Consider the following 14479-nt stretch of genomic DNA (forward strand, 5'->3'; position numbering starts at 1 on the left):
TTTGGAGTTGGGGACTGGCCATCCGGGTGGGATCCTTCCAGTTCATCTAATCTGGCTTGATCGTTGGAAGCCTAGCAAACAGTGTTCTGGATTATAAGCTGGTCACCGGATATACAGGCCCTTCATCGACCACCAAATAAGAGTGGAAATGAGACTGGCTCATTCTAAAAAAAAAAGAGTGATCAAGAATTATAATACACCATCAGTAGTCGGCCAGAGAATGCGATTGGCCGTTTTTTCGATCCCTCGACTGGCCAACAAAGCACCACAGTACCGGATGATCTCACGTGATAGACACACGGAACGGTTTAATTGCCGGATGGACGTTGGCGCCTACTGGCGCCTAGAGCGGTGCCTATTCTGGTATACACTACAGCCTCATCGCCGCTCTGTGACTCAAGGCTTCCAAGCGAATACAGACACTTCGGAAGGATGATAAATAGAAGGAGAGCCCCGTAGAGATTTTGGAATTGCTCGAAGTTTGGATACCCTTTCGGAGATTCGCAAGGAATTGCAGCAGTTTGATCGAGGACTATGCTGTGCGCCATATCCCTGTTCGAGTCTCCTTCCATTACAGGCAGCGACCGCCACCGCAGTTGAGCGGTTGCATCCTGCTCAGGCTTGCTGAGCTCAATTAGAGCGCGAGAGAGCAAATACATCCCTCGAGTTAGGAGGTATTCGGTCATCAAGAGCTCCCGGACCTCGCTCGCTGCTATCTGGCTATGCAAGTGAGTCTGTGACCCGCAGGAATCCGAGGGCGCGGCCTTTTAGTTCGGTGCAATCGAGTGAACGAGATGGCCCTAATGTGCTCAACTGAACGCCAGTGACGATGGAATCTGGGTCGAGCCTTGAAAGCACCAGGCCATGATGGCCTCGCCTAGCCGTCACGAGCTCGACGTGGTCCCGCAGTCATTGCAATTGGGACAGGCACTCGACAATGATCCAGGTGCAGTACACCACTGCACATTCCCTCCCTAGGGCCCCAGATAGGATGGCTCTCTGATGGAAAAGGGACCCGCGGCCCACTGCCTCTGCGCTTCTTGTCCAGTCTTTCCCAACGGATTCTGCGGATCCCCCTTTCGAGGGTTTCGCCGGAAGAAGCCAGCGGAAAATTGAGGCTCTTAGGCTCCCGAGGCCACGCACGTCCGCGTCGAACCAACGCTTTCAAACGACGCCCACCGTTCAAAGATCGGAGCCATTCTGGGTCCGGGGGTCCCGGCCCTGTTCCATTCTGGGAGAGTCACGAGTGGGGTCTGGTAATTCTGGTACCATTACCGATTGCACGGCGAAACACGGGAAGATCCCATGATCGTGATCACATCCGCTGCCGTGACTCTCTGGAGGCTTGAGGGGGCCGGAAGATCCTACCTGACATTGTAGCCCGCGGCACCAGAGACCTGCTCTCCACAGTATCGCAAGGGCACCGTCTGAACGTCTCCCGTAGAAATTCCATGACTCCTCCATCCGTGGGAATAACAGCATAGTCATACATACAATGACGGTGCTGTATGTCTCGTCCCTCGTCTGGTACGGCTGCCGCCCACCCGGACGGCGGCTCCGACGAGGCAGAGTGTAACAATACCATACCGCCGTCATTTCCCCAATCATCGAGCACAAAATCTGCTCAGCCATTGCGCACGATGCCCCATTGGTGCTAGTGTCTGGGACCTCCAGGCAGACATCTAACACGCAAGTCCATCTTCTCCCTGTGCCCTGTCATCTTCATTTCATAATCTTTTCCTTTCCGCCATCAGTTGCCTGCTTCTCGACGTCGAGTGCTCCATTTGTTTCGCCTCAGCTCCCTTTGTAGGACTCTGTCCTGACCCTCGTGAGGTTATACTCGCTGGTTGAACGTCCTCAGGTGTGCATCGCTCTGGCTATCGATAAGGCCTTAGAACGGATCGACAACCGCTGCGCTCGCTGCGGCAGATTATAGCATCGTCTCCATTCCGTTTGCCTCCAATACATCGTTGGGGGGCTGTTGTATGCGATTTGGAGACTTGCTCTCGAAACTGCGCCGTCGTATACTCCGTCACTCTGTCCAGTGCCAAAGGCCTGCAAGGTCGCCTTCAGCTTGCCATCGTTCGTCGTCATCGAGCCTCGCCTCCACATTTGACGACCATATCATATGATCATCATTTATCTTTGTGGTCTCACTTGTTCAAGCCTGTCTCTTGGAGTCGAAACGCTCGATCCGCTGTCTTTGTAAATTCGACTTAAAGCTGTGATCTCTGGGCCGGAACCAGCTCAACCAAGGCTTTGATTTGAGTCCCCGCCGACGTGTGGAATAGTCGAAGCATCTCCAATTAGTGAGTGTCTCAAATTAGCCATTCGCCATGAGCAAAGGGGGGGAACCAATCTGCGATGCAAATTCATGATACTGACTTCGCGCAAAGTACAAACCTGAACCATCATGGCGTCTACACAATTTGAGTCGACCCGGGTGCATCCGCGGCGTCGGCCTGTTGTGAACACATCTTCAAACTTGGCAAAGACAGACGAGGAACCAACCGCCTCCAAACTCCAATTGAAGAAGGGTGAGACGTTCAATGCGCCGACAAGCCCTCCATCGGCGGAGAGCGATCCCGTAATGAACATTCGATCCCTTCCTCATCGATCGCCAACCTCGCTTGATGCGCTTGCCGCTAGCGAGGAGAGCATGTCATCGATTTTTGAGCGTCTGAATCTCGACGAGAATTCCGAGGGCCAAGGCGCGTCAACTGACAACCAGTCTGCTGGTGCATCCACCTTGAATTCAGCGGCTGATAAGGATGAGCACAACTCGTTTCCGTCGGTGAAGAAGGTCAGCACACAGCAGGAAGACCACGACCACGATTCTGATAGTGGGCTCGGGTCATCTGTGAGTGATTGCGACTCCATGTCCGAGATAAGCGAGCAAGGTGCGTGACGTCCGACTCGTCCACTCTAGAACAATCGCGAAATCCTAGCTTAGGGTTGTGTTTTGCTGCCTCTGGAGCAGTGGAAGTGTGCCTGCTTGCTAACCCCAGGATTGTTTGCTATTTGTATAGACAATCACGATGCTTCCGTGGAACAGGACTCCACCATCACCAGTCCAATCGCTGCCTCTCAAGGCACCAACCCTAGACATCAATTACCTCTTTCGGCATGCAAACAAATTGAGCGCTACCTCCTGGTGCCACTACTTAAGGAGCCCAAGCTCGAAGATTTCCATCCTCTTGTTCGATCTGTTCCAACACGCATCGCCAACAAACAGATTGTCTGTCTTCGCGATCTTGAGAAGATTCTCTTGTGGCTCGCCCCCGTAAGTGCACTCAAAGCTTCCCTCACTTGACCTCTCTGGCCCAGCACTTCCCATCATCTCTCACTTACCCTTCACCTTACTCACACACGTCCCTCTACTTTCTCGTCATCTCTCACTTGCTCTTCACACCCGTGCAGAAGCTGATCGCCTTTCTCGCACTCTTAGAAATTCTCAAAATCGCGATCCTCTTACCTTTCCTTTTGCGAGTACACTATCCAGTGTCTCCACACCTCGGTCTCTCACCTGAACGCCAAGGATCAGCGTCTCCCCGCTGATCGTCCGTACACAAACGGCTACTTCCTTGACCTAGTTACTCAGGTCCGCCGGTACGCAGCAATGGTTCAGGCCAGCAAGGCCGAGGCCCTCCAGTCCAACAAGGACAAACCTTCGTAAGTGATATCTTTCAGTCTGAACTTGTATAAACCTTCATCCTGACCTCTCTCGCAGTGTTCCCCCTGCCTCCCTTCAGGGAGGTCTTTCAGTCAACGGTTGTGCCGCTGAACTGGTGATCATGACGGACGGCCAAGTCATTTCCTTGGCCACTGGTAAGCCCTTCGAGGGCGCCGTCTCGATCAAGCGTGCCCACGAGACCGTTGATGAGGTCACCGACGAGGGAGTTGTGCGCTCCATGGCTCGTCGCAAGAAGAACGCACCGCCCATGGACATCAACCAGAAGTGCGCTCACTGCGACAAGGTCTTCAAGCGGCCGTGCGACCTGACCAAGCACGAGAAGACTCACTCCCGCCCTTGGAAATGCCCGGACACGACCTGCAAGTACAACCTGGTTGGTTGGCCAACGGAGAAGGAGCGTGACCGCCACGTGAACGACAAGCACTCGGAAAACCCCATCATCTTCAAGTGTGAGTTCGGCGGGTGCACCTACACCTCCAAGCGGGAGAGCAACTGCAAGCAGCACATGGAGAAAGCCCACGGATGGAAGTACAACCGCCAGAAGAGCAATTCGCGGGCTCGAGGCTCCAAGAGCAAGCGTGGCACCTCCCTCCGCGCTGCGTCTCATCAAGACTCCCCCAGCACTCCCGATGCCATGACCCCTGCATCCGGCCAGACCGACTTCAACACCCCCAGCCTCGGTCCCACTCCCTCGCCTTGTGAGCCATCTCTCATCTACTCCGATGGCTCCTCCTTCATCAACTTTGCGGACCCGCCTGCTCCGGTCCCGGGCAACGGCTACTCGGCCTTCTACAATGCAAGCGTCGTCAATCAGCCCGAGGCTGCCATGTCCTATCAGGCATCTCCGGAAGGAACCGCCCCCTCCTACCAGACTCCTCGCACCTACCAAACTTCCCCCGATGCCACTATGGCCCACGATTTCCAGTTCACTGCAGAGGACATCGCGAATTTGGGCAGTCTCGGTAGCCTTGAAGCTCAGTTCGCCATGGGCAATCCTAATGAACTGGTTTCTCATTTGAACATGCATCAATCGATCGTTGCGTCCATGTCCTCCGTGCCCTCTGCCTCGTCCGTCCCCGATCTGAGCGGATCTGTTTCTGCGTCCCAGGGTAACTCTCCCTGCGCCCCTGCCGCTTCCGGGGGCAATCTGTGCGACAATATCGACTGGACCCGTGTTGAGTACTCGCTTCAGAACAACATCAACGACCTTCATGGCGGCAATGACAACGGTAACGATCAAGCCATGATGATGTCGGGTCTTTCGCCCACAGCTCAAGGTCATCTCATGTTGTTCTCCCCAGACAACGGTCTCGCCGCGGCCAACATTGGCGCCTCTTTCCCCTACGGTGGACAGGACATGCAGCAGAACTTGCAAGACTTCAGTGGTCAGGAGTTGCAGGACTTCACTCTTTTCGAAACCCCCATGCCCACATACCCTGCCGCGAATCTCACTGACCCCGCCTTTAACTGGGTTGGTGGTCCGTGGCCTGGGATGGACAAAGCCATCGCGTTCGATTAGGTATTGTTCGTCGATGAACTTAACCGGTGCATGCGGATGGAGAAAGAAGCTGTAGCCGCAACTACGAACCAACTGTTGGCAATGCTCGACCTACCTCTTCCAACCGCTGCAGACGATGGAGGCGTTGGATTGACCGGAGATGATGTTTTATTGGAGCCGAACCCCGCCAACACCCTTTCGTTATCCCCTCCGTTGGCCCATGTGGCTAGCTCAGCCACTGTTCAACCCGTCGATGCAACTGTTGGACTCTTTGGAGGAGATGATTTCCTGGCCCAGATTCCCGCCATCAACACTTCTTTCTTCCCTTCGTCTGCTCCGATGCTTGCTTGGTCTGGTGTGCAACTTTTTGATACAAATGCTGGTTTCTTTAGAGGAGATATTTTCCTGGCGCAGACCCCCGCCAACAACGCTACCTTTACCACTGTCTCTCCTTCGATGATTCCGCAGCCCACTACGCAACCCACTGATGCAAATGTTGAACTCTTTGGAGGCGATGTCTTCCTGGCACAGAATGGCGATGTCAATGCTCTTTTTGGCCCTATGTTGGCTCCTATGGCGGCTCCACCTATTGCGCAAACCATTGGTTGGAATAATGAACTCTCCGAACAAAATGTCGACCTGGCGCAGGACCCTGCCACCGATTTTCTCTTTGCTCATGTGCTAGCTCCGGTGGTTGCGCAGCCCGCGGACCCGTCCAGTGCTCCTCCTTGCCTCCCCCCTAATACTTTCCTTCCGACCCAGTAGTTGATGACTTGATGACTTTTCTTTCTTCCTTTGTTTCTTTTAGCTTGGAGCAGTTTGGAGGAGCCTATTTTTTGGGAGTTGGTGGTCTCTTTTTGGTGTCCTTTGGTGTGTTTTGTTCTGAATATCAAGAAGCTGCCTCCTCCTTGTAGGCTAGCTGGCTTTGAGTGATTTGCATTTTTTATGGTTTTGTCTTGACCGTCGAGAAACTGCCTGTCGGTCTGTAGGATAGCTTTCTCTGGGCCATTTGGTCTTTTCTCCACTGTCAGGTTGAACTGCTACAATGCCAAACATGTTTTATTTTGATTGAGATCCCACATCACCGTGCGTGTCTGCAAAGTCTGTATTGAGTCTAGTCATGATTCTTTTCTCGGAGCGCTACAGAAGGAGGCATCGTCTCCATTCCACATCTAGGATCGGCTGTCTTTCAGACTCCCCAGCGCCTGTATTCGCATCACGGACGCCGGGCTCCAGTGTGGCTTGGGCCGTGGATGTTTCCAGTGGGGCGATCCAAGATCCAATCTTATCGGTGTCGGCCCGATGGATCGCAGAATGCCACACATGTCATTCGATGATGCTGTCCAGGAAACTAGGACTCTGAGCTGGTCAGAATACTAGTATTGATGAGGAGGGGGAACCGGGCTATCAAACGGTCCTCGTCACATTGCCTGATCACTGTGGCCGCTTCAAGATGACTGATATAGAAGAGCAAGAATGGGAAAATGTATTTGAACAACAACCCATTTGGACCTGGGAGAGACCTCTCATGATGGTTGCTTTAGGTAAAGGACTTGACGGTACTCGTTGGCGATGTGATTACCACTTGGAAACTGCTCTGCAAGACGCCAATTATAGACCGGAAGGCACAAAGTAGCGTGCAGAAGGCGCAGCACCTGCAGTGATCCAAGGACCTCGACGTTCTGACTTAGCGGCGTACTGATTATCGGAAGCCCCCACAGGCGTCATGATCGTGATGTTCTTCTGCTCCATCAGATATTTCCCCACCTTCATGGCTTACGGTAGGTGTCGAGGTCTCCACTTTCTGTCCATCACAGTCGTGGTGTATCGTGAGGGTGTGCAAACAAGGCTGGGCCATGATCCGTCAAGTTACTAAAAGAATTATGCTTGGAGAGCCGGAGCTTTCGCCTGACTTGCTTCCCCTCGGCTAAGTTGGATGTGGTGCAACCCTGTGGCGATTTATTCGCTAAGCCTATGAATACAGCAAGTGCGAGCAAAGTGAAGAGGAAGCATAACAATGGTTCTCGTAAAGTAGAGCGAATGAGGGTATAACAATGGACCTTGGAAAGTGGAGCGAATGAGGAGAGAACTTTGGGACTACCAAGACGCAGAGCAGGCTGCAGGGAAATCCTCAGTCAAACCAGATAATCAGTGCAAGTGAAGCGGCCAGCAGAGAAGTTGCCGGGCAAGTTCTCACGACGACCTGCGTGTCGTTACTGGGAACAAGGAGGTCCCCGCCTCGGGGTGCTTCCTTTGTCGTCGAGCCTTTGATAACATCGGCGCTCTTCCAGCCACTGGGGGCTTGCTGGCTTGGATTTGAAAGGGGACGCCCAGTCCAATACCTGGTCACTGTGGACCATTCCTGGGCATTGGGCTCCCAAACTTCAAGTGACCGAAAATCTGGGTTTCGGAATACCATCACGGCGCCTTCTCTGCCTGCGTATTCCAGTGCCAATTCAAGAGAAGGAGTAGTATAGATTCCAGGCCCAAAGTCCTGGTCCATGTTGTGGGGACTTATCACGGGGAAAAGACAAGCCATCGATGAGACAAGCGCGCGTCGACTCAAGCCGCGAAAGAGCAAGTCACCACCCAGCGAGGGGAGCACATTGCGCTGAATCTCTCGGCATTCCGTGACTTTTTCCATTCCTGAGTGATCTTGATCGACTGTACTTGCTGAGGGAATGGTTGTGGATTGCAGAAAGGAAACAAATTTTCCAAGTCGTATGTCTTGACGGTCGAGGTGATTGACGGAGGAATCGGAACATGCCTGGCTGGAAAACCGGCCACCGACAGAACTGGTGGAGGCATCAAGTAATTTCGGTAAACCGCCCCGAGAATTCTTCCTTCATCGTGGAGCAGAGGCAGCATAGTTCGGATACGCGCATTGTAAGGAATCCTGATAACTTGGTCCTGCATGGTGAACTCGGGACTGTCAATGGCTGCAACAAGGTCATCGAGGCCTGCCAGCCAAAACAGGCTGGACATGGGTCCAACCAGCCTTGGGACCTTATCACGAGGATCTTCAGGGTCGAAAACTTCCGCGATGTCATCCGGCAGTGGCCCAGGGTAGCCATCCTCCATGGTCCATACGGGGCGAAATCCATTCGCAACTAGATCCCGGGGATCCTTCTCGACATAGTCGGCTGCGCCATTCCTGATCGATTCTATCTCCTCGGCAGTGGACATTTTGCGTTTCTGAGAAGGAGGTCCGATGCCTGTGTCGTCTTTGCGAGAGCTTTACGAAGGGGTAGAAGCCGAGCTCATTCCAGATGTGCTGGTCTGTGAATTAGACCCGGTGCTGCTGTCTGACGGGGTCCGCTTCCGCTTTAGGTCCGACATCGTCACGGTGACACGATGAAGAGGAAAATGATAAACACAATACCGATGCGAGGGTAATCTCTTGAGACTCGAGTTTTGAAGTATGAATCGAGAAACAAATTCATCCTGGTCGGTTTCTATGTTATCCGCTGCCCATGGTCCAAAGGGATTCCGAGGAGAGGAAGGCGCCGTCCATCGAAATGGAAGGAGCGCATGTTCGATCAGGGTGACAAGATCGGATTGGTCAACTATACGCAGCAATGAGAGAAGGCCACTCCGACATTCATCATAGAAGCAAGATCGGAGGTGATGGAGATGCTGGGCACCAAATACCCCCTTCAGCAGGCATCAAAATGCACCCTTCACCTTCTCTTTCGTCCATTATCTGGGTCTTTACATCGAGACATTGACTACTTCTCAGAGCCTGATCTTAACGGCTGACGAGGTCCGTTTTCGCTTTGGTTACAACATCGTCACAATGGGCCGCCGACGAGGAAAAGTCAAAGACAAACTTCGATGCGTGTGAATTGGTTCGATCATGGATGATATGGAGTATGGGCCGAGAGACGTTCGACCTGTGTGATCTCAAATTCAATCTATAAGACATCCAAGGGGCCACCTCCACGCAACACAGAAATTAAGTTGCGCCCTCCTTGAAAGGTATAAGAACTCTGGTTTTTCTCATGAACGAATGTTAACCGGCGCACTCCGAATCCCTCTCGCCATTTCAGCGACTCGAAAGACATGGATGTAGTAAATGTCAGAATTGGTTTTTCTCATACATTGGCCGGAGGAGTCTTCAAAAACAAAGTACTCAAAAGAAAAGCCTTCAGAAGAGCCATTGAAGAAGTGCTGGACAGAGGGCCTATCTTCCACTAGTAGAATTCCTCCAGGTATCCAAAGACCCCCCACGACATTCAAGTATAGCGGCAGGTTCCTGGTGCCTCCCAATACACCAGCGCCTGAAGGCGTGAAATCATCTGGATTCTAGGAGAACATATGTGGACTCGTGCGATGACAGCATGGCATTTGCAGCCTTTTACAAAGCTCTCGCTGGGTCAACCCGTCATGCGTTATCTCGTGGGAAATATTTCTGGTGATCAGATCAAAAAGACACATGTAGATTCCACTTGTCGCCCTCGTGCCTGGTGCCAGCTCCACCCGAGTGCCACCAGTACCCCAAGTACCCCAAGTCCCGGAAGTACCTCCACGCCTATTTTCTGCGCGGCTGGCACCCCGAGGTACCTCTTCGCCGGGTCTTTTTCTGGAGAAAGCAAAGCAGTGACGACATTTGCCCTTTGGCTTTCTGGTCATCGTCCAGGGCACCGCCCAGCGCCCATTCAGGTTTTATTGAAGTCTGATCTCCAGCATCTTCCCCATGTCGTAATGGTCCTATTGCCCAAGTGTGCACCACGCGTTCGCACCTCCATCCTTGCACTAGAACGCTGGCGATCGCATTGCTGACCATCTGACGCGGTCCAAGAAGAACCGACGGGGCGCATGGGTGGGTTGCTGCTCAGCCCAGTCCAGTCCAGTCCAGCCCGCGATTGAAGCTCGGCGATAAGCCGCCGACCACCATCCCCAACCAGGCAGACAGATTTCTCCTCTCTTTCCCCTCCCCCACCACCATCACTCAACGTGGTATTTTTCTTTGACGTTACCACCCATGTAACCGGATTGAAGAATTGCATCTGAACTTCCAATCGCAACCCGCAACCCCGCGTCCACGATGTCGGCGCTCGATGACATGGCTATCGCCAACGGCGGTCAGCTGGCGGCTGACCGCGATGCATCATCGTCAGCCCCACCAAACACTCAGATCCTGACGGGGAAACAAGAACACTGTAAGAGGCTTCTGATCGTGGAAGATAATTAGGCAGGCGCCCGTCGTGACCGACGCGCCGCCTCTCTGTTAAACGATGGACTAATCTTTTCGGATGGACCTCGTGCTGTAGACCTCAAGCGTGAGCTCATCTCCCGCCAGGTTCGCGGCGAAATCTCCGAACTCAACTCCCCGACTGCGCTTCAACGCTTTGGCGCACCCTTTCGTTCCGACTTTGGCGAAGTGGCTCCAGTCGACTCCGAACTACCTATTCTGCGATACATCTTTGTGCACCACGTTCGCAACTTCCCATTCCTTGACAAAGCTCAAGAGAAGCAATTTTGGCAGGACAAACTACAAGTGGTGCGTTGAGTCTCTTCAATGAGAGTGGCTGGGCGCACACACAATCCACTGACGCGTCTGTTACACGGGGTGTTAGTTCCTCGAGTCATTCGCCAACAAGCATGTCTCGTCCTCAGAAGATCGTTTGGAGGAGACAAAGCGCCGGAAGCTCGCCCGTAAGAGTGAGAAGCTAGTGGAGCTGATGATGGTATCTGGAGTCCCGACCGCGTCGGGTTACGAAGAGCGCATCTCATTCTCGGAGATGGAGGTCGTGGAGCGGGGTGCCAGTGAAAAGGGGCTGTTGGTTAACATGCCCGAGGGCCATGCCATCAACGGCTGGGACGTTAATGTGGCCGCGGTCCGGGTGACTTCGATCAAGCGGACCGTCCGATATCATCCTCATGCAGTGAGTGTGATCGCTCTATCCCAACGAGGCTAGGTTTCGTCATGACGCAGAGATTGTACTGAGAGCTTACCTTCTTTTACTACTTGACAGGAATTCATTCTCCGCGTACGTCAAGAAGGAAAGGGGGAGATTCATGTCGGCCGGAGATACGGTGAATTTGTCAGACTTCATCGCAGGCTGCGCACGGAATTTCCGGGAAAGTATCTACCACCGTTGCCGCGCAAGAACAAGTCATCCACAACGTCCAGCTGGTTTGGTACAGCAGACGACGACAATGTGTCCATCTCGTCGCAGTCAACACAGGGCAATGGTTCCGACGAAGCGATCCCGACTTCGAAAGCGTCGCTCGCTGCGGACAGTGTCCGTCGTTCCCTGTCCAAAAGCTCGCTGCGATCCTCCAGGTCTCCGCGCGCATCGACTGAGGTCGTATCGCGGGAGACGGTGCTGTATCGTGAAGAGCAGCGAGTCTCTCTCCGTGCATTCTTGAGAACTCTGTTGCAGAACAAACGCATCGCCGAATCCAAGGCCGTCGAGGAATTCTTGACCGCCAAGCCAGTCACTCTGAATGAGGAAGAATGTGCCGATATCCAGAAGCGAAAGGACATGGACGCTGTGCGAATTGAGGAGCAGAAGAAATTCTACGAAATTGCCCGGCAACGTGCCGCTGAACTGGACGTGTACATGGAACAGTTCCGCAGGGACATCGTGGAGAGTAGTATGTCGTTACGACCCCCGCACCCAACAATCCGCTTTGCTAGTTTGGCACTGACCAATCTATAGATGGGTTGACGAAACTCTTTGCCGAGATACGGGACAAATCGTGTATTGCGGAGCTGAGCCCTCAATATCAAAAGTTCGCCGAGTGGCTCAGGATCGAGTGAGTCTCTCTTCTATACTATCGGTCGTGGCTGGCGGCTCAGAATATCTTGACTGACTGGCTGAATTAGGGTTGCCGCGACGGTGTACCATGTGTTCCTCGCCGAAGACAATTCGCCGGAAATGTTCGCTCAATTCAAGCGAATCCACGGTCTGGTACCTTACACCCTGATGAAGAACGTAATTCGTATTGCCAACCCGGCGGCCGTGATGTCCAGTGTGCTCGACATTTTCCTCGCACAGCCCTTTGGTTCGCGATCGCTATTACAACGGATCTTTTCAATGACACTGCATGAAGGCATCAAAGATTTCCAAAAATCGATCGGTCCCTTGGCTGCCAAGATTGATGACCCCATCTTGACGGGAAAGCTAAAGAGTTTTGTTGACGCAGACGAGGCGGTCAAGAACATTATCCGAGAAGAGGCAGAGGACGAGGACGTGGATATTGTGGTTGCCATTCTGCGGTCGGAACTCATTGAGCCTGCGCTGACTGCCGACCAAATTGGCCGGGTGTTCAACGGCTGGGTGGCCTGGAACCATGCGGTGGACAACGTTGATCTGGAGATGCAGCAGGGAGCCCAATGGTTTGCCAACATGAAGCAGCTCCTGAAGCTGTACACCCGTCAGCGCGATAAGGCGATGATGCTCAGCATTGTGGAGGAACCCGTGACGCTGCAGCTGTTCCGTGACCTGTTCACCATCTTCTACGAGCCCCTCGTGCGGGTCTACAAGTCTGCGAATGTGTACAGCAGCATCACCGACTTTGCCCAATTTGCCGACGACGCGATCGCTGTGATCGAAAGTGCCCAGCGTCAGGATGCTTCGGCCGATCCGAACCAAACGGTTCAAGCATTCATTGACCTCTGTGCCCGCCATGAGGACAACTTTTACAAGTTCATCCACGAGGTGCATCTGCATGATAACGGTCTGTTCCAGTCGCTAATGGCCTGGATTGAGGAGATCCTCGAGTTCCTGCGCAAGGGTCCTCGCGGGGGTAAGATGGACATGAATGCTCTCTTCCAGGGGGCTGTCGGTGTTGGCCAGGTTGACAAGGACGTGGCTTTGCAAGAGATTAACGCCCTGATCAAATGGCAGGAAGATCGTAAGAGGTGGCATCTGAACAAGACGCGACAGAAGATGGCTGCCGAAGGAACCGGGGGGGATACGATCCCGGGGGCATCTGCATTCCACAGTCTTGATTTTGGGTTGGATGAGGTCAGTTTCGCTTTCACTGTCCCCGTAAATCATGAGATGGGAGGGACTCTTTGAGCTAACTTTGCCCAGGCCGATCTGGAAGATCTCACCATCTCCGACGAGGCATCCGACTCGGAAGATGAAAATGAACAAGATGACGAGGATGATCCGATTGCGGTTGAACGGCGTCGCCGCATCAAGAAACAGGATCAGCTCCGCCGTACGGCTGGTGAGCCTGTCAAGCCGGAAGTGAAGGAGATTCCGAAGCTGATGGATTCGTTCGTGGTCATGCTGCGCCATGTGCTGGCTGATTGATTGGAAGCTTTTCGATCCTGAATAGGTGGTTCATGACTAATCTCAATCCCGTATGTGATGGAGAGGAAGGTTTAGATTCTTATTGCATGATTCATGATTCTTCTTGTCTTGCCACATTAGATACTGTTCATAATAGTGCATCTTTTCGCTCGGTTGCATTTTTTCATGAATCTGAGCTTTTACCCTTTGGACTTGATCTGATCGATCAGCCCAGAACGGATACTTTGGGAATGTTATTTCTGGAGGTTCTTAGCATTGCATCTCATAGACAAGCCATGAAGATGTTTCAAATTGTAATGCGAATGGATCGCAACAATAGTGGCCCTGGATGTGATCACATGCGAGAAACTCATCCCGGAATGCAGACCATCGCACATGACCGCCCACGTCTTCACGTGCTTTGATCTTATCGCACTCACTCCTCGAGTCCCACCGATAAGGACCCTGGAGTTTCCATGGCGACCACATGCAAAGTAAACGCCCGCCATTAGGTGGGTATGTACGTAGTAAGTGACATTGAAATCTTCAGTACTTCAATTTGACATGCTGATCGCACAGGTTTTCGCGATCTTGTCTCGTCTAGATGGAAGGAAGTCATGTGTCTCTAGGACTTGTGAGCAAATGGCATTACCGAGTTAGAATGGTTTTCAGTCACTAGGGACAAAAGTGCTTGCTAAACGGGCTGTTTATAGAAGGGTCCTCGGTGCCGTAAGGGTAATTGACCGCGTTCCTCTACAAGTACGATCAATCGCATTCATTTCTGAAGTTGAACAGGCTAGAATACTCTGTGTTATCAGTAGATATCCATATATTGCGCAGAGCTGCCTTTTTGGCGAGGGAGAACCCAGCGATCTCTCTCTTGGACTTACCCTGAAGCCTAACAAGATGCGAATATTGAAAATGATCTCTCACAGCCTCTAGGTGTTACTACTTTGACAGGAGCCCCCTCGGTTGATTTCATGTTGGAGCGACGGAGGGAGGTAGTTTTGCAGTCCATGGTGTACTCTATTTGTG

At 52.7% G+C, this 14479-nt stretch overlaps 5 protein-coding genes across 5 annotated transcripts; 3 read left to right on the forward strand and 2 right to left on the reverse strand.

Moving 5' to 3' along the window:
* Nucleotides 1–2413: 2413 nt before the first annotated feature.
* POX_g08653 (uncharacterized protein) lies at nucleotides 2414–5213 on the forward strand (the record flags this gene model as incomplete). Its single annotated transcript, XM_050117423.1, has 4 exons — nucleotides 2414–2900; nucleotides 3030–3283; nucleotides 3449–3672; nucleotides 3731–5213. The coding sequence occupies 4 exons, from the start codon at nucleotides 2414–2416 to the stop codon at nucleotides 5211–5213; spliced, it is 2448 nt and encodes an 815-aa protein (XP_049965567.1).
* Nucleotides 5214–5294: 81 nt separating this feature from the next.
* On the forward strand, nucleotides 5295–5957 carry POX_g08654 (uncharacterized protein; the record flags this gene model as incomplete). The annotated part of the gene is made up of 1 exon (XM_050117424.1): nucleotides 5295–5957. One exon carries the CDS (start codon nucleotides 5295–5297, stop codon nucleotides 5955–5957), a length of 663 nt encoding a protein of 220 aa, XP_049965568.1.
* Nucleotides 5958–6803: 846 nt separating this feature from the next.
* Nucleotides 6804–6965, reverse strand: POX_g08655 (uncharacterized protein; the record flags this gene model as incomplete). The annotated part of the gene is made up of 1 exon (XM_050117425.1): nucleotides 6804–6965. One exon carries the CDS (start codon nucleotides 6963–6965, stop codon nucleotides 6804–6806), a length of 162 nt encoding a protein of 53 aa, XP_049965569.1.
* Nucleotides 6966–7323: 358 nt separating this feature from the next.
* POX_g08656 (uncharacterized protein) lies at nucleotides 7324–8378 on the reverse strand (the record flags this gene model as incomplete). The annotated part of the gene is made up of 2 exons (XM_050117426.1): nucleotides 7324–7686; nucleotides 7779–8378. 2 exons carry the CDS (start codon nucleotides 8376–8378, stop codon nucleotides 7324–7326), a joined length of 963 nt encoding a protein of 320 aa, XP_049965570.1.
* A 1861-nt stretch (nucleotides 8379–10239) lies between these two features.
* POX_g08657 (uncharacterized protein) lies at nucleotides 10240–13465 on the forward strand (the record flags this gene model as incomplete). The annotated part of the gene is made up of 7 exons (XM_050117427.1): nucleotides 10240–10354; nucleotides 10466–10695; nucleotides 10772–11080; nucleotides 11171–11795; nucleotides 11861–11957; nucleotides 12028–13171; nucleotides 13241–13465. The coding sequence occupies 7 exons, from the start codon at nucleotides 10240–10242 to the stop codon at nucleotides 13463–13465; spliced, it is 2745 nt and encodes a 914-aa protein (XP_049965571.1).
* Nucleotides 13466–14479: the final 1014 nt, after the last annotated feature.

The sequence above is a fragment of the Penicillium oxalicum genome, chromosome VII (assembly GCF_001723175.1).
Source record: "Penicillium oxalicum strain HP7-1 chromosome VII, whole genome shotgun sequence".
NCBI lineage: Eukaryota > Fungi > Ascomycota > Eurotiomycetes > Eurotiales > Aspergillaceae > Penicillium > Penicillium oxalicum.